The following is a 19,961-nucleotide window of genomic DNA, read 5'->3' on the forward strand; positions in this document are numbered from 1 at the left end:
CTCGTCCCCCCTCTCTCTCTCGTCCCCCCTCTCCCCCCTCTCTCTCTCTCGTCCCCCCTCTCTCTCTCTCTCGTCCCCCCTCTCTCTCTCTCTCGTCCCCCCTCTCTCTCTCTCGTCCCCCCTCCCCTCTCTCACTCTCCTCACTCTCTCTCTCTCTCTCTCTCTCTCTCTCTCCCCCCCTCTCTCTCTCTCTCTCTCTCTCTCTCTCTCTCGTCCCCCCCTCTCTCTCTCTCTCTCTCCCCCTCTCTCTCTCTCTCTCGTCCCCCCTCTCTCTCTCTCTCTCGTCCCCCCTCTCTCTCTCTCTCTCTCGTCCCCCCTCTCTCTCTCTCTCGTCCCCTCTCTCTCTCTCTCTCGTCCCCCTCTCTCTCTCTCTCTCTCCCTCCTCTCTCTCTCTCTCTCGTCCCCCCTCTCTCTCTCTCTCTCTCGTCCCCCCCTCTCTCTCTCTCTCGTCCCCCCCCTCTCTCTCTCTCGTCCCCCTCTCTCTCTCTCTCGTCCCCCCTCTCTCTCTCTCGTCCCCCTCTCTCTCTCTCTCGTCCCCCCTCTCTCTCTCTCTCGTCCCCCCTCTCGTCCCCTCTCTCTCTCGTCCCTCTCTCTCGTCCCCTCTCTCTCTCGTCCCCTCTCTCTCGTCCCCTCTCTCTCGTCCCCTCTCTCTCTCGTCCCCTCTCTCTCTCGTCCCCTCTCTCTCTCGTCCCCTCTCTCTCTCGTCCCCTCTCTCTCTCGTCCCCTCTCTCTCTCGTCCCCTCTCTCTCTCGTCCCCTCTCTCTCTCGTCCCCTCTCTCTCTCGTCCCCTCTCTCTCTCGTCCCCTCTCTCTCTCGTCCCCTCTCTCTCTCGTCCCCTCTCTCTCTCGTCCCCTCTCTCTCTCGTCCCCCCTCTCTCTCGTCCCCCTCTCTCTCTCGTCCCCCCTCTCTCTCTTCGTCCCCCCTCTCTCTCTCGTCCCCTCTCTCTCTCGTCCCCCTCTCTCTCTCTCTCGTCCCCCCTCTCTCTCTCTCGTCCCCCCTCTCTCTCTCGTCCCCCCTCTCTCTCTCTCGTCCCCCCTCTCTCTCTCTCGTCCCCCCTCTCTCTCTCGTCCCCCCTCTCTCTCTCTCGTCCCCCCTCTCTCTCTCTCGTCCCCCCTCTCTCTCTCTCTCGTCCCCCCTCTCGTCCCCTCTCTCTCTCGTCCCCTCTCTCTCGTCCCCTCTCTCTCGTCCCCTCTCTCTCTCGTCCCCTCTCTCTCTCGTCCCCTCTCTCTCGTCCCCTCTCTCTCGTCCCCTCTCTCTCGTCCCCTCTCTCTCGTCCCCTCTCTCTCGTCCCCTCTCTCTCGTCCCCTCTCTCTCGTCCCCTCTCTCTCGTCCCCTCTCTCTCGTCCCCTCTCTCTCGTCCCCTCTCTCTCGTCCCCTCTCTCTCGTCCCCTCTCTCTCGTCCCCTCTCTCTCGTCCCCTCTCTCTCGTCCCCTCTCTCTCTCTCTCGTCCCCTCTCTCTCTCTCTCTCTCTCTCTCTCTCTCTCGTCCCCCCTCTTGGTCTGACTGCAATAGGGAACCGATTCAGACTTTTTGGGAACTTGTTTTAATGACTTTGTACAATGACTGTTTGCCCCATACAATACGATGTGCTCTGACTTTATTGAATGATGATGATTGTTTCCCACAGAATCGCCCCTTCGCTCCCTGTCCCAGACAGCGTATTGCGCATGTTTCCAGACCTAGATGATGTGAAGGAATGTGAAGATAGATCACAGCATGGCGGCCGACTACGAAGCTTCAAACATGAGCGAGGCCACTGGGCAACTTATGTCTATATACCATGTGAGTGTCACAGTACTTACTAAATGTACCCCTCAGTACTGGGGGAACCTTTATGATGCATAGTCTTGTGATTACTTATGATGCCCAGTCACACGGGTAGAACAGGGGTGTGATTACCCATGATGCCTAGTCACACGGGTAGAACAGGTGTGTGTGATTACTCATGATGCCCAGTCACACGGGTAGAACAGGGGTGTGATTACCCATGATGCCTAGTCACACGGTAGAACAGGTGTGTGTGATTACTCATGATGCCTAGTCGCACGGGTAGAACAGGTGTGTGTGATTACTCATGATGCCCAGTCACACGGGTAGAACAGGGGTGTGATTACCCATGATGCCTAGTCACACGGGTAGAACAGGTGTGTGTGATTACTCATGATGCCTAGTCACACGGGTAGAACAGGGGTGTGATTACCCATGATGCCTAGTCACACGGGTAGAACAGGTGTGTGTGATTACTCATGATGCCCAGTCACACGGGTAGAACAGGGGTGTGATTACCCATGATGCCTAGTCACACGAGTAGAACAGGGGTGTGATTACCCATGATGCCTAGTCACACGGGTAGAACAGGTGTGTGTGATTACTCATGATGCCCAGTCACACGGGTAGAACAGGGGTGTGATTACCCATGATGCCTAGTCACACGGGTAGAACAGGTGTGTGTGATTACTCATGATGCCCAGTCACACGGGTAGAACAGGGGTGTGATTACCCATGATGCCTAGTCACACGAGTAGAACAGGGGTGTGATTACCCATGATGCCTAGTCACACGGGTAGAACAGGTGTGTGATTACCCATGATGCCTAGTCACACGGGTAGAACAGGGGTGTGATTACTCATGATGCCCAGTCACACGGGTAGAACAGGGGTGTGATTACCCATGATGCCTAGTCACACGGGTAGAACAGGGGTGTGATTACCCATGATGCCTAGTCACACGGGTAGAACAGGGGTGTGATTACCCATGATGCCTAGTCACACGGGTAGAACAGGGGTGTGATTACCCATGATGCCTAGTCACACGGGTAGAACAGGGGTGTGATTACTCATGATGCCCAGTCACACGGGTAGAACAGGGGTGTGATTACCCATGATGCCTAGTCACACGGGTAGAACAGGGGTGTGATTACCCATGATGCCTAGTCACACGAGTAGAACAGGGGTGTGATTACTCATGATGCCCAGTCACACGGGTAGAACAGGGGTGTGATTACCCATGATGCCTGGTCACATGGGTAGAACAGGGGTGTGATTACCCATGATGCCTGGTCACATGGGTAGAACAGGGGTGTGATTACCCATGATGCCCAGACGGAGATATTTATTTATTTCCAAGGTTGTAACCAGGATCCCTCTTTTTCCTGCAGTTCAGCCACAGGAGGAATTCTTGGATCTCTTGGATGAGGTTATATCAATATTGAAGAAACATGATATCATCATGAACAAAATGAATGAGTTTCACATCAGCCAATCACAGACTGTTGTCTTACGACATCACTGGATCAATCTATTTGTGCAGTCACTGAGGGACCGTCTCTCATCTATGCACCGGTGAGAAACAAGGAATCTGTGCTGATGGTTGAATTTCTGCAGGGAGTAGTGAATGGGTGTAATATTCTGCAGGGGGGGGGCTGTGAATGCTTGCAATATTCTGCAGGGGGGGCTGTGAATGCGTGCAATATTCTGCGGGGGCGTGAATGCGTGCAATATTCTGCAGGGGGGCGTGAATGCGTGCAATATTCTGCAGGGGGGCGTGAATGCGTGCAATATTCTGCAGGGGGTGTGAATGCGTGCAATATTCTGCAGGGGGCGTGAATGCATGCAATATTCTGCAGGGGGTGTGAATGCGTGCAATATTCTGCAGGGGGCGTGAATGCATGCAATATTCTGCAGGGGGGCGTGAATGCGTGCAATATTCTGCGGGGGGCGTGAATGGGAGCAATATTCTGCAGGGAGTGCCTGTGAATGTGTGCAATATTCTGCAGGGGGTGTGAATGTGTGCAATATTCTGCAGGGGGTGTGAATGTGTGCAATATTCTGCAGGGGGCGCCTGTGAATGGGAGCAATATTCTGCAGGGGGCGCCTGTGAATGTGAGCAATATTCTGCAGGGGGCGCCTGTGAATGTGAGCAATATTCTGTAGGGGGCGCCTGTGAATGTGAGCAATATTCTGTAGGGGGCGCCTGTGAATGGGAGCAATATTCTGCAGGGGGCGCCTGTGAATGGGAGCAATATTCTGCAGGGGGCGCCTGTGAATGGGAGCAATATTCTGCAGGGAGCGCCTGTGAATGTGTGCAATATTCTGCAGGGGGCGTGAATATGTGCAATATTCTGCAAGGGGGGGCGTGAATGTGTGCAATATTCTGCAAGGGGGGGGCGTGAATGGGAGCAATATTCTGCAGGGGGCGCCTGTGAATGGGAGCAATATTCTGCAGGGGGCGCCTGTGAATGGGAGCAATATTCTGCACGGGGCGCCTGTGAATGGGAGCAATATTCTGCAGGGGGCGCCTGTGAATGGGAGCAATATTCTGCAGGGGGCGCCTGTGAATGGGAGCAATATTCTGCAGGGGGCGCCTGTGAATGGGAGCAATATTCTGCAGGGGGCGCCTGTGAATGGGAGCAATATTCTGCAGGGGGCGCCTGTGAATGGGAGCAATATTCTGCAGGGGGCGCCTGTGAATGGGAGCAATATTCTGCAGGGGGCGCCTGTGAATGGGAGCAATATTCTGCAGGGGGCGCCTGTGAATGCGTGCAATATTCTGCAGGGGGCGCCTGTGAATGGGAGCAATATTCTGCAAGGGCGGGGCGCCTGTGAATGGGAGCAATATTCTGCAAGGGCGGGGCGCCTGTGAATGCGTGCAATATTCTGCAGGGGGCGCCTGTGAATGCGTGCAATATTCTGCAGGGGGCGCCTGTGAATGGGAGCAATATTCTGCAAGGGCGGGGCGCCTGTGAATGGGAGCAATATTCTGCAGGGGGCGCCTGTGAATGGGAGCAATATTCTGCAGGGGGCGCCTGTGAATGGGAGCAATATTCTGCAGGGGGCGCCTGTGAATGGGAGCAATATTCTGCAGGGGGCGCCTGTGAATGGGAGCAATATTCTGCAGGGGGCGCCTGTGAATGGGAGCAATATTCTGCAGGGGGCGCCTGTGAATGGGAGCAATATTCTGCAGGGGGCGTCTGTGAATGGGAGCAATATTCTGCAGGGGGCGCCTGTGAATGGGAGCAATATTCTGCAGGGGGCGCCTGTGAATGGGAGCAATATTCTGCAGGGGGCGCCTGTGAATGCGTGCAATATTCTGCAGGGGGCGCCTGTGAATGGGAGCAATATTCTGCAGGGGGCGCCTGTGAATGGGAGCAATATTCTGCAGGGGGCGCCTGTGAATGGGAGCAATATTCTGCAGGGGGCGCCTGTGAATGGGAGCAATATTCTGCAGGGGGCGCCTGTGAATGGGAGCAATATTCTGCAGGGGGCGCCTGTGAATGGGAGCAATATTCTGCAGGGGGCGCCTGTGAATGGGAGCAATATTCTGCAGGGGGCGCCTGTGAATGCGTGCAATATTCTGCAGGGGGCGCCTGTGAATGGGAGCAATATTCTGCAAGGGCGGGGCGCCTGTGAATGGGAGCAATATTCTGCAAGGGCGGGGCGCCTGTGAATGCGTGCAATATTCTGCAGGGGGCGCCTGTGAATGCGTGCAATATTCTGCAGGGGGCGCCTGTGAATGGGAGCAATATTCTGCAAGGGCGGGGCGCCTGTGAATGCGTGCAATATTCTGCAGGGGGCGCCTGTGAATGCGTGCAATATTCTGCAGGGGGCGCCTGTGAATGGGAGCAATATTCTGCAAGGGCGGGGCGCCTGTGAATGGGAGCAATATTCTGCAGGGGGTGCTTGTGAATGGGAGAAATATTCTGCAAGGGGGGGCGTGCTTGGGTGCAATACTCTGTCACAGTTCACCTTGTTTTGGTTTTTCCCAGATTTCTCTGTATTGCTGAGCAGCTTCATGTTTATACCAACTCGGAGAAAACTCGGTGAGTGACCGCTCGTTCGCCATTATATACTGTGTGTTGCAGTGATTAAAGTGATGGAGTAGTGTGAATCCTTCATTCCCAGATCAAACTAAAGCCAACTTTATGTTTGTTTTTATTCTTGGGGAAAGTATTGAGGTTGGATACTGGTACTGGGTGGGAATAGTGTCTGCGGTGCTGAGGGTGAGTGCGGTTGGTACTGGGTGGGAATAGTGTCTGTGGTGCTGAGGGTGAGTGCGGTTGGTACTGGGTGGGAATAGTGTCTGCGGTGCTGAGGGTGAGTGCGGTTGGTACGGGGTGGGAATAGTGTCTGCGGTGCTGAGGGTGAGTGCGGTTGGTACTGGGTGGGAATAGTGTCTGTGGTGCTGAGGGTGAGTGCGGTTGGTACTGGGTGGGAATAGTGTCTGCGGTGCTGAGGGTGAGTGCGGTTGGTACGGGGTGGGAATAGTGTCTGCGGTGCTGAGGGTGAGTGCAGTTGGTACTGGGTGGGAATAGTGTCTGCGGTGCTGAGGGTGAGTGCGGTTGGTACGGGGTGGGAATGGTGTCTGGTGCTGAGGATGAGTGCGGTTGGTACTGGGTGGGAATAGTGTCTGCGGTGCAGTGGGTGAGTGCGGTTGGTACGGGGTATGAATAGTGTCTGCGGTGCTGAGGGTGAGTGCGGTTGGTACGGGGTGGGAATAGTGTCTGCGGTGCTGAGGGTGAGTGCGGTTGGTGCTGCGTGGAGTAGTGTCTGCGGTGCTGAGGGTGAGTGCAGTTGGTACGGGGTGGGAATCTGGTACCTGGAGATACACGGGTGGGACGCAGTGACGCAGTGTGCACCATTGAAGGGCCTGTGTGTGCTATAGATTCTGTTGTGTGTCTGGCGTGCTCTCTGGCTGTATCTAAAAGTCAACCACACCTGGATCATGCCTTTTCTACCCTTCAGACTTTCTCCCAGGTTGCTGAACAAGAGGTGGCTGCGCTTCTCCTTTCCTCTCGCCCCATCACTTGCCAGCTCGATCCTGTCCCGTCTCACCTTATCAGATCTCTCTCCTCTTGTCTTGTGCCTTCCTTAACACACATCCTCAACTGCTCTCTCTCTCTCTCGTGGCATTGTCCCTGCTGCCCTTAACCCCTTAAGGACGAAACTTCTGGAATAAAAGGGAATCAAAGGGTTAAACATGTCACTGTAGTACCTATCCTGAAAAAAACATCTCTTAACCTGTCCTCCCCGTCATTCGTTCCATATCCCTGCTCCCTTTTCCCTCAAAGCTTCTGAAAAAGACTTGTCTTTACCCGTTTGACTTACCCGGCTTCCTCAATTCCAACTCTCTCCTTGACCCTCTTCAATCTGGCTTCTGCCCCCTCCACTCTACTGAGACTGCTCTTATTAAAGTCACTAACAAACTAATCACAGCTAAATCCAAAGGCCACTACTCCATACTAATTCTTCTTGACCTCTCTGCTGCCTTTGACACTGTTGACCATGTTCTCTTTCTCAAAACTCTTCAATAACTCAGTCTCTGTGACACTGTCCTCTTGTGGTTTTCCTCTTATCTCTCCCAGCGCTAATTCAGTGTCTCCTTCTCTAATGATACCTCCTCCCTTCATCTGTTGGAGTCCCCCAAAGCTCTGTCCTTGGCCCCTTTCTATTTTCTCTTTATACTGCCTCTCTTGGCAAACTTATTACCTCTTTTGGATTCCACTACCACCTGTACGCTGATGACACCCAGATATATCTCTCCTCCCCGGACCTCTCCCCTGCCGTCCTGCAACGTGTCACTGTTGCCTTTCTTCCATCTCTGACTGGATGTCCTCCCGCTTTCTGAAACTCATTCTCTCTAAAACTGAGCTCCTTGTCTTTCCTCCTCCTAATACTGATCCTTATCTTTCACCCTCCCTTCAAGTGAGTGGTACCCACGTCAGTCCATCCCTGCACGCACACTGTCTTGGCGTCATACTTGATTCTGGCCTCACCTTTGAGTCTCACATCCAGTATGCTGCCAAATCCTGTAGACTCCACCTTAAAAACATAGCCCGCATCGGGCCCTTTCTTACGCAAGCTGCTACTAAGGAGCTTATCCATGCTCTAGTAATTTCCCACATGGATTATTGTAACCCTCTCCTAATTGGTTTTCCCAAAAGCCATATTGCCCCACTACAGTCTGTAATGAATGCTCCCGCCATACTGATTTTCTTCTCCAGACGCTCCTCTCACACCTCACCCCTCTGCCAGTCCTTACATTGGCTTCCAGTATCCTATATGAGTCAATTCAAGGTACTAACCCATACCTATAAAGCATTGAACATTTCTAGCCCCTCTTATCTCTTCATAGATCCATAGGTATGTCCCTTCTTGGTCTCTCCGCTCTGCCCGTGACCTTCTCCTGTCCATTGCTCGCACCCGTACGGCCAACTCACGCTTGCAGGACTTCTCGCGGGCGTCTCCCTTCCTATGGAATAGCCTACCGCCATCAGACTCTCCCCTAGTCTTCAATCATTTAAGAAGTGCCTTAAAACCCATCTCTTTAGGAAAGCTTGTGGCCTCCCAGAGTAACCTCTACCTCACATACCTGTCTCTTGCTCTCGCCGATAGGGCAGCACTCTACTCTCTGCTTCACTCCCACCTTGTTTGATTGCTGTTTTCTGTCCTATTGTGTCCCACACCCCACCTCCTATAGACTGAGCTCATTTGAGCAGGGTCCTCTTCAACCTATCGTTCCTGTAAGTTTTCTCGTAATGGTCTCCTTATTGTTAAATCTCCCCCTTTGATAATTGTATAGCGCTACAGAATATGCTGGTGCTATATAAATACCTTGTTGGGAATAATACACTTTTCCTATACTGACCAAAGGCTCAAGCTACAGATGAGCGGATGCTCAGTCTATTTAACACCTTCAGGACGGAGTCAATAGTGCACGTTCTGATCAAAACAAAACGTAAACAAAAACTGGAATTTGCGCTATATGTCTGTTCAACCGTAATTCACCACTGTCACATTAAGTGCACCCACACTTATTATATATCATTTTGTTCAGGAGAAACAGGGCTTTAATTTATCAATAACTATTCATATATGGAACATAATTTATTATGAATAAATTTTAAAAAATGTGAGAAAATAAGATTTTTTTTTTTTAATTTGTATTTCCGTCTGCCATTTTAGCTGTGAATGTCATAATACTGTTAGGTTTTACTGCAAAAAAATGCACATATTTGTAATCGGCGATGTCTCACGAGAATAACAGTACCCCCCATTAACAGGTTTTATGTTGTTTTGGAAAGTTACAGGGTCAAATCTAGAACATTCCATTTTCAAATTGAAATTTGCCAGATTAGTAATGTTACCTTTGAGACGGTGTGGTAGCCCAGGAATGAGAATTACCCCCATAATGGCATACCATTTAAAAAAGTAGACAAGCCAAGGTATTGAAAGTGGGGTATGTTTAGTCTTTTTTAGTAGCCACTTAGTCACAAACACTGGCCGAACTTAGTGTTCATATTTGTTTTTGTGTGAAAAAAGCAAAAAACTAATATTTGGCCAGTGTTTGTGACTAAGTGGCTACTACAAAAGACTGGACATACCCCACTTGCAATACCTCGGATTGTCTTCTTTTGCAAATGGTATGCCATCATGGGGGTAATTCTCATTCCTGGGCTACCATACGCTCTCAAAGGCAACATAACTAATCTGGCAAATTTCAATGTGAAAAAAATGAAATGCAAGCCTTATATGTGACTCTCTAACTTTCCAAAACACCATAAAACCTGTACATGGGGGGTACTGTTATTCTCGGGAGACTTCACCAAACACAAATATTAGTGTTTTAAAACAGTAAAACATGGCGGCGGAGCCAGCAAGCAACGACGTGCGAGCACTGAGCTCCGGGAGAAATCCACTCACAAAGGACGAAAATGGGAGTTCAGATAAGCCCAATCACCACCAAAGCTGATCAGAACACAATGGGATGTAAATCCAAACAGCTCCATAATGAGGGGATGCCGTCCTCCCAAAATATCGGAGATTTACTCCGAGCAACGCCGCGGCCTACCAAGATGGCGCCCGCGCCGGAAACCTATGATCACTCCTCGGATGACAGCATGGAGGAGGCAGCCGAAGCAACGACAAAGAGCAGGAGTAATAGAGGTGAGAGTACCCCACCTCCTGAACAAATGCCGGCAAGCAAGGCAGACATTCTCCATCTGCTTAAGGAACTTAAAGCTCAATCAGCAGCAGACGTGGCCCTAATCAGGGAAGATCTGGGCACCATGACAGCCCGCATACAGGCTGTGGAGGTGAATGAAGCTGCTACAACAGCCAAAATTGAAACCCTGCAAAGGGAAATTACCCAAATGCAGAAGACCAGCACTATATTGGAAAATAAAGTGGCGACACTGGAAGATGCTAGGCGCCAACGGAACCTCAGGATAAGGGGGATACCAGAGGCTGTGCAAGATCCCGAGATGACACACTACTTACGCAGATTACTAGCCTCCCTGCTACTACCAGCTAAAGCAAAATCCATCTTGCTGGAGTTTCATTTCCGCATACCTAAACCCCCAAGAGCCCCAGCAGATGTCCCGCGGGACCTACTTATCCGCTTTCAATCCCTAAGGGGCAAACTACTAGTACGAGAAGCCGCCCGAGAAGCTAACACATACGAGTTTGAAGGTTCTGAGCTATCTTTCTATAATGACCTCTCCAGGGCGACAGTCCAATGGCGACGCTCCATGAAAGAAGTCACCCAAGCACTGAGAGCCATGGGGATACAATACTGATGGGGACCAGGGTGCAGGCTCTCTGTCAGCAACGAAGGCAAACAAGCACACATCACCCAAGCTAGTGACTCAGTCACATTTCTGCAAACCTTGGGAATATCCCTGGAGGCCACTACAAGCACTACCTCCGCAGCAAAGACGTCAGCGACCACATCCTGGACATGGGACGTCAAGAGAACCCAACCCTTCTTCCCAAGAAAAAGCGGTGCCGCAGACACACCTCAGCCGCAAACCTGAATATTACAAGTACATTATAACCTGGACTTCATGACACAGACAAACACCTCTTAGACTATCACCTTGCTTTAAGTCCGACCCCACCTTTCAAATCTTGCTCCAGCGGGCCCACCGCCCAAAAGACCACCCACGAACAGCATTACCACCACTACTACCTCCCAGATTGCTCATACCCCCCAAGAGGAAGCTATCTACAATAAGCAAATACTAATTTGTCCTACTTAAACTGTGCAACCACGATCAAGAAATTTAAATATAACTACTAGTATGCCACAGTACCTATGCTTTACCTAAACTGTTATGTTTACCTATTACCTGTGATTCTGCATGCAAAGGTTGCATACTATGTGTGATGCCAAGTGTACAATTGCAATGCTACAATAAAAATTATAAAACTGTAAAACATATTGCAACAATAATATAGTCCATAAAAGTGCCGTTCGTTTGTAAAAAATTCAAAAAAACGTCACTTTTACTTAAAATATCATCGTTGTAATACAATTTACCAATTTGAAACACTAATATTTGAGTTCAGCGAAGTCTCCCGAGTAAAACAGTACCCCCTATATACAGGTTTTATGGTGTCTTGGGGAGTTACAGGGTCAAATATAGTGCTTAAATTCTCTGCACTTTCTCCCTGTGTTGTCAGGCATGTCAATCACATTTTAATAAATCAAATCACATAATTACGTTAAAAGATTACTTAAATATACATGTAGAATTTTAATATATATACATATATGTATTTAAATTCTACGTGTATACTAATGTAATCTTTTATGTAATTATATGTATTTATATATAGAATGTCATTCTAAGTGTATTTTGTTACCGATCTATATATATTAATAACAAAATACAGTTAGAATGAAATTACATATGGATATATAATTTATATTAAATTTTGTTTCAATATTTTATTTATTTATTTATTTTATTTATTATTTTAATTATACGTGTGTATATATATATATATATATATATATATATATATATATATATATATATGTAGATCTATTATATATATGTAACGTCATACAAAGTGTATTTTAATATTAATATAAGTATATATTAGTATTAAAATACACTTAGAATGACGTTACATATATATATATATATAGTATAATTAAAATAATAAATAAATAAAATAAATAAATAAAATATTGAAACAAAATTTAATATAAATTATATATCCATATGTAATTTCATTCTAACTGTATTTTGTTATTAATATATATAGATCGGTAACAAAATACACTTAGAATGACATTCTATATATATAATACAAATAACCGCATATATATATAATAATTTTAATTTATTTTTACACGTTTAATTTTTTTTTTTTTTATACTTCCTACCAGCAGGGGGACTGTCTGATATTTTAGACAGTCCCCCTGCTGGCAGATCCATAGCAATCACATGGCCCCCGGGGGCCTCATTTGCCGTGGGAGGGCTGCCTGGGCTGTCAGGCAGCCCTCCAGAAGAGGATCGTGGCGGAGGTGAGGACCTCCTGGCTCCTGGGGCAGAAAGCCGTTACGGCGTTCCATGCCGCTGCAACGGCTTTAAAGCCCATTTAATGCGTGACGGCATGGAACGGCGTTAAGGGGTTAACCCCTTAAGGACCAAACTTCTGGAATAAAAGGGAATCATGACATGTCACATGTGTCATGTGTCCTTAAGGGGTTAAAATTGGCTAACTTGGATCATGTCCGCTATTTGAAATAATATACTTTTGTCTAAATACAATGCTTAGTGAATATACCCCTAGACAAGAGCTATAGAACATTGTGTAACAGGTGTTAGTGTTCTATCCTGTATGTTCCTGTGTTTCTCCCTTTGACCGTAACTGCATAGTAATGTGTAATTTAGAACTGAGTAGTTAATATCTTTAATTCTAAGTGCGTATGCATATTAATCCTAAATGCATAGTTATAGTGCAAGGCCCGAACATGAAGATACACCTGCAAGCTTGCTATCGGGTAAGATGGATAATGCTTGTAAGACCACCCTACTGAATGTCAGCTGTTACACGGCTCATTAAATGTCAGAAGTCACTTTGAACCTTGCTTTGTCTTGTCTGGTGTTCATTGGGGCTCCTCACCATATGGAGAAATACAGAGAGTTCCAAATTGATCCAAAAGACCATGGTATGGGGAATTCCTCCCTAACGTAGCAGTAATAATAATAACTGCGATGTATTCCTTCTTTCAGAACATTCCTGGGATTAGAGATATCGGTAGGAAAGGAGCAGTTGCTGGATGTGGTGGCTGAGGTGGACCAGTCGTTGAAGGAATTTAATCTGCAGACTTTCTATCAGGTGACAAACCTGGCCGCGGTCAAGTTGTTCAGAATGGAGAAAAAAAATACTTGATGCAAGATAATAAAAAAATGGGGCATCAGATCACTCCTGGCACAATAACCATCTCAGTGTTTTGTAGTGGTTATGGTGCTCGCATTGTTCCTTTAACGGGCTATTCCAAACAGCAGACTAGTGTTATGAAGTGGCCATGGTGCAGTGTTTCATTAAGAAATGCCTGCATGTGCAGCAAATTTATTTTAAATTCTTTGTTTATTTCAGTTTTTCATTGAACGTGGTGGGGGTTACAGAAAAGAGAAGGGGTGTCAAAAAGTACAACCAGGAATAGGTATATAATCTATTATGTGGTTGTTCCAGAGGGTGATGTTAGCAGTTATACCTCGTATTGTCCAGGTATAGGTATATAATCTATTATGTGGTTGTTCCAGAGGGTGATGTTAGTAGTTATACCTCGTATTGTCCAGGTATAGGTATATAATCTATTATGCGGTTGTTCCAGAGGGTGATGCTAGCAGTTATACCTCGTATTGTCCAGGTATAGGTATATAATCTATTATGTGGTTGTTCCAGAGGGTGATGCTAGCAGTTATACCTCGTATTGTCCAGGTATAGGTATATAATCTATTATGTGGTTGTTCCAGAGGGTGATGTTAGTAGTTATAGCTCGTATTGTCCAGGTATAGGTATATAATCTATTATGTGGTTGTTCCAGAGGGTGATGCTAGCAGTTATACCTCGTATTGTCCAGGTATAGGTATATAATCTATTATGTGGTTGTTCCAGAGGGTGATGTTAGCAGTTATACCTCGTATTGTCCAGGTATAGGTATATAATCTATTATGCGGTTGTTCCAGAGGGTGATGTTAGCAGTTATACCTCGTATTGTCCAGGTATAGGTATATAATCTATTATGTGGTTGTTCCAGAGGGTGATGTTAGCAGTTATACCTCGTATTGTCCAGGAATAGGTATATAATCTATTATGCGGTTGTTCCAGAGGGTGATGTTAGTAGTTATACCTCGTATTGTCCAGGTATAGGTATATAATCTATTATGCGGTTGTTCCAGAGGGTGATGTTGGCAGTTATACCTCGTATTGTCCAGGTATAGGTATATAATCTATTATGTGGTTGTTCCAGAGGGTGATGTTAGCAGTTATACCTCGTATTGTCCAGGAATAGGTATATAATCTATTATGCGGTTGTTCCAGAGGGTGATGTTAGTAGTTATACCTCGTATTGTCCAGGTATAGGTATATAATCTATTATGTGGTTGTTCCAGAGGGTGATGTTAGCAGTTATACCTCGTATTGTCCAGGAATAGGTATATAATCTATTATGCGGTTGTTCCAGAGGGTGATGTTGGCAGTTATACCTCGTATTGTCCAGGTATAGGTATATAATCTATTATGCGGTTGTTCCAGAGGGTGATGTTGGCAGTTATACCTCGTATTGTCCAGGTATAGGTATATAATCTATTATGTGGTTGTTCCAGAGGGTGATGTTAGCAGTTATACCTCGTATTGTCCAGGTATAGGTATATAATCTATTATGCGGTTGTTCCAGAGGGTGATGTTAGCAGTTATACCTCGTATTGTCCAGGTATAGGTAAATAATCTATTATGTGGTTGTTCCAGAGGGTGATGTTAGCAGTTATACCTCGTATTGTCCAGGTATAGGTATATAATCTATTATGTGGTTGTTCCAGAGGGTGATGTTAGCAGTTATACCTCGTATTGTCCAGGTATAGGTAAATAATCTATTATGTGGTTGTTCCAGAGGGTGATGTTAGCAGTTATACCTTGTATTGTCCAGGTATAGGTATATAATCTATTATGCGGTTGTTCCAGAGGGTGATGTTAGCAGTTATACCTCGTATTGTCCAGGTATAGGTATATAATCTATTATGCGGTTGTTCCAGAGGGTGATGTTAGCAGTTATACCTCGTATTGTCCAGGTATAGGTAAATAATCTATTATGTGGTTGTTCCAGAGGGTGATGTTAGCAGTTATACCTCGTATTGTCCAGGTATAGGTATATAATCTATTATGCGGTTGTTCCAGAGGGTGATGTTAGTAGTTATACCTCGTATTGTCCAGGTATAGGTATATAATCTATTATGTGGTTGTTCCAGAGGGTGATGTTAGCAGTTATACCTCGTATTGTCCAGGTATAGGTATATAATCTATTATGCGGTTGTTCCAGAGGGTGATGTTAGCAGTTATACCTCGTATTGTCCAGGTATAGGTATATAATCTATTATGTGGTTGTTCCAGAGGGTGATGTTAGCAGTTATACCTCGTATTGTCCAGGTATAGGTATATAATCTATTATGTGGTTGTTCCAGAGGGTGATGCTAGCAGTTATACCTCGTATTGTCCAGGTATAGGTATATAATCTATTATGTGGTTGTTCCAGAGGGTGATGTTAGCAGTTATACCTCGTATTGTCCAGGTATAGGTATATAATCTATTATGTGGTTGTTCCAGAGGGTGATGTTAGCAGTTATACCTCGTATTGTCCAGGTATAGGTATATAATGTATTATGCGGTTGTTCCAGAGGGTGATGTTAGCAGTTATACCTCGTATTGTCCAGGTATAGGTATATAATCTATTATGTGGTTGTTCCAGAGGGTGATGCTAGCAGTTATACCTCGTATTGTCCAGGTATAGGTATATAATCTATTATGTGGTTGTTCCAGAGGGTGATGTTAGCAGTTATACCTTGTATTGTCCAGGTATAGGTATATAATCTATTATGTGGTTGTTCCAGAGGGTGATGTTAGCAGTTATACCTCGTATTGTCCAGGTATAGGTATATAATGTATTATGCGGTTGTTCCAGAGGGTGATGTTAGCAGTTATACCTCGTATTGTCCAGGTATAGGTATATAATCTATTATGCGGTTGTTCCAGAGGGTGATGTTAGTAGTTATACCTCGTATTGTCCAGGTATAGGTATATAATCTATTATGCGGTTGTTCCAGAGGGTGATGTTAGTAGTTATAGCTCGTATTGTCCAGGTATAGGTATATAATCTATTATGTGGTTGTTCCAGAGGGTGATGCTAGCAGTTATACCTCGTATTGTCCAGGTATAGGTATATAATCTATTATGTGGTTGTTCCAGAGGGTGATGTTAGCAGTTATACCTCGTATTCTCCAGGTATAGGTATATAATCTATTATGTGGTTGTTCCAGAGGGTGATGCTAGCAGTTATACCTCGTATTGTCCAGGTATAGGTATATAATCTATTATGTGGTTGTTCCAGAGGGTGATGTTAGTAGTTATACCTCGTATTGTCCAGGTATAGGTATATAATCTATTATGCGGTTGTTCCAGAGGGTGATGTTAGCAGTTATACCTCATATTGTCCAGGTATAGGTATATAATCTATTATGGGGTTGTTCCAGAGGGTGATGTTAGTAGTTATACCTCGTATTGTCCAGGTATAGGTATATAATCTATTATGCGGTTGTTCCAGAGGGTGATGTTGGCAGTTATACCTCGTATTGTCCAGGTATAGGTAAATAATCTATTATGTGGTTGTTCCAGAGGGTGATGTTAGCAGTTATACCTCGTATTGTCCAGGTATAGGTATATAATCTATTATGTGGTTGTTCCAGAGGGTGATGTTAGCAGTTATACCTCGTATTGTCCAGGTATAGGTAAATAATCTATTATGTGGTTGTTCCAGAGGGTGATGTTAGCAGTTATACCTTGTATTGTCCAGGTATAGGTATATAATCTATTATGCGGTTGTTCCAGAGGGTGATGTTAGCAGTTATACCTCGTATTGTCCAGGTATAGGTATATAATCTATTATGCGGTTGTTCCAGAGGGTGATGTTAGCAGTTATACCTCGTATTGTCCAGGTATAGGTAAATAATCTATTATGTGGTTGTTCCAGAGGGTGTGTTAGCAGTTATACCTCGTATTGTCCAGGTATAGGTATATAATCTATTATGCGGTTGTTCTAGAGGGTGATGTTAGTAGTTATACCTCGTATTGTCCAGGTATAGGTATATAATCTATTATGTGGTTGTTCCAGAGGGTGATGTTAGCAGTTATACCTCGTATTGTCCAGGTATAGGTATATAATCTATTATGCGGTTGTTCCAGAGGGTGATGTTAGCAGTTATACCTCGTATTGTCCAGGTATAGGTATATAATCTATTATGCGGTTGTTCCAGAGGGTGATGTTAGCAGTTATACCTCGTATTGTCCAGGTATAGGTATATAATCTATTATGTGGTTGTTCCAGAGGGTGATGCTAGCAGTTATACCTCGTATTGTCCAGGTATAGGTATATAATCTATTATGTGGTTGTTCCAGAGGGTGATGTTAGCAGTTATACCTCGTATTGTCCAGGTATAGGTATATAATCTATTATGCGGTTGTTCCAGAGGGTGATTGTAACGGATCACCTGGCACCCCGACTGGGTACCTCCGTTAATGGATGCTCCTAGTGCTTCCTGAGGACTCCAAGCACTCTGGCAGACACCACAATCACCGAATCCGAGAAACCTTTTAAATTCTCCCAAGCATATGAATGCTGTAGACCATTGAATAGGAACCATACGAATAGGCTTGTACTCCTAGCAGTCAACTGGAACAGCATACAATAAATCCTTCCCCCAATAATGAGACGACACATCACTTTGAGGGTAAAACAGGAACTCTGGACTGGCTCATCCAGCCTGGCTTTTATTTCCAACTCACACATACAGGCCACACCCAGGGGGAGGCATAAAAGAACCAATGACATAGATGTTACCTCCCACACATCCCCTCCCCTTAGTGTGACACATAATCCCATTATGCATACAGTGTAAAATATACTTTTACACAACTTTCATAACTTTAAAACCATACATCACATTCACATAAAAATACATATCCACAATCAATCCATTCAGGGGAACAACATATTAAAAAATGGCATGAATCCGACCAGGGGTTCAAAAGTTACTAAAAGTATCTTTTGTTCCTTTCTGGCTGGCAGAAAAACATCCCCACAATGCACCCTGGTTTCCTCCCTTCTGCCCTGGAGTTAATTGGAGAAGTAATCCAATTACCCAGGACTAAAGGCAGACTCCATTAACCACATGGTTGCAAAACAACATAAAACACTTTAAAATACATAAAGTCACATTTACACATAACACACAGACATTTCACCTATCCCCAGATAGCTGGGATCTGCACGCACAAAACTACCGAATAGCGCGCAGATCCTACTCACACAGTACAATTGCCATGGAGCTAAAGTCTTTCCCATAGTCTTTCATTATATGAATAGGCTCCATGGTATGGCTATCTGGGGTATCACATTCCCATAAAGTCTGGTCCATAGTCCAAAGGCAAGAGGCGGGCAATCAGCCCCCTCCAAGGACACGTGGCGAGGTCGGTTTCGCCACACTTCTCCCCTTTACCCCCCAGACTAACAGGGTACTTGACCTCCTGCCGGTCAGTGCCCTTGTTAGTCCAGCAGCCCACCCACAAGACAGAAACAGCAGAGCAGCCCACCCACAATAAACAGTTACTACACCTGGGTGAGGGAGAATCTTGTCCAGGTTCAGGTGCCTCACCACGGCTGTGTGGGGGACTGGTAGGCTGCCTTGGTAGGTTGCTGAGGGGGCAGAGACCAGCGGTACTCTGTCCTGTTGCCAGCACTACCACGGGAGTAGTCTGGTTGGAGCCTGGTTGCTGGAGACCGACTGTCTCCCCTTTAAATACACCGCTCTGCTGCTGGAGACCGACTGTCTCCCCTTGAGTTACACCGCTCTGCTGCTGGAGACCGACTGTCTCCCCTTGAGTTACACAGCTCTGCTGCTGGAGACAGACTGTCTCCCCTTTAAATACACCGCTCTGCTGCTGGAGACCGACTGTCTCCCCTTGAGTTACACCGCTCTGCTGCTGGAGACCGACTGTCTCCCCTTGAGTTACACAACTCTGCTGCTGGAGACCGACTGTCTCCCCTTTAGTTACACAGCTCTGCTGCTGGAGACAGACTGTCTCCCCTTTGGCTAAACAGCCCTGTTGTGGGGGGGCAGGACCGACCGTCCCTACCCCCTGTGCTGGAAGTGCAGAGACCACGGTCCCATCTGCACAGGTGTGGGGCTTACAGTCTCCCCCTGGTACATTAAGCTGCCGCTGGGGAGAGGTGGTAACCAGCTCCTCTCCCATTAGAACACTCTGCCGCTGGGGAATGGAGACTGGGCTCTCTATTCCCTGTACATTAATGATCCGCCGCTGGGGAGAGGTGGTAACAATCTCCTCTCCCATGCATACTTCCCGTCTCTGCGGAGGGAGACCGACTGTCTCTCCTCCCAGCACAGAGTCCTGCTGTGGGGGAAAGGGGGATGGGCTCTCTATTCCCTGCTGGATACTCTGCCGCTGGGGAATGGAGACCGGGCTCCCAATTCCCAACAAATCACACTGCCGCTGGGGAGGGAGGACGGCTCCTTCAGCTCCCTGTAACTTGGGCGCAGAGACCACGGTCCCATCTGCGCTGGTGTGGGGCTTACGGTCTCCCCTTGGTGGGTTAGGCTGCCGCTGGAGAGAGGGTGTAACAAGCTCCTCTCTCTGAACTGTAACCTGCCGCTGGGGATCTGGGCCGACTGCCCAGCATCCCTGTAGGGCCAGTAGAGAGACCTCGATCCCATCTCCACCTGCCATCTGTGGGTCTCTCCAGGACCAGTCTATGAGGTCTGGTTCTGCTTGTCGGGTAGGTTGGAGCTGCACGAAGCTGAACAGGTGTTGGTAGTCCTGCTCCAGCTCCCACTCCCTTGTTACCAGGTGGGTCATGTCTTTGCTCACCTCGCATTCGTC

The 19,961-nt window shown here is 46.9% G+C and overlaps 1 protein-coding gene across 1 annotated transcript in view; it reads left to right on the forward strand.

Annotated features, from left to right (window-relative positions):
* The first annotated feature begins 1,517 nt into the window (after nucleotides 1-1,517).
* Nucleotides 1,518-19,961, forward strand: part of USB1 (U6 snRNA biogenesis phosphodiesterase 1) — a 32,138-nt gene continuing 13,694 nt past the window's right edge. Inside the window, exons 1-4 of the mRNA XM_063437972.1 lie at nucleotides 1,518-1,782; nucleotides 3,158-3,341; nucleotides 5,765-5,818; nucleotides 13,025-13,130. Of these exons, the coding sequence (XP_063294042.1) occupies nucleotides 1,605-1,782; nucleotides 3,158-3,341; nucleotides 5,765-5,818; nucleotides 13,025-13,130 (522 nt within the window). The 5' untranslated portion in view covers nucleotides 1,518-1,604. The remainder of the gene's footprint in view (nucleotides 1,783-3,157; nucleotides 3,342-5,764; nucleotides 5,819-13,024; nucleotides 13,131-19,961) is intronic.

Source organism: Pelobates fuscus, chromosome 12, assembly GCF_036172605.1.
Source record: "Pelobates fuscus isolate aPelFus1 chromosome 12, aPelFus1.pri, whole genome shotgun sequence".
Lineage (NCBI taxonomy): Eukaryota > Metazoa > Chordata > Amphibia > Anura > Pelobatidae > Pelobates > Pelobates fuscus.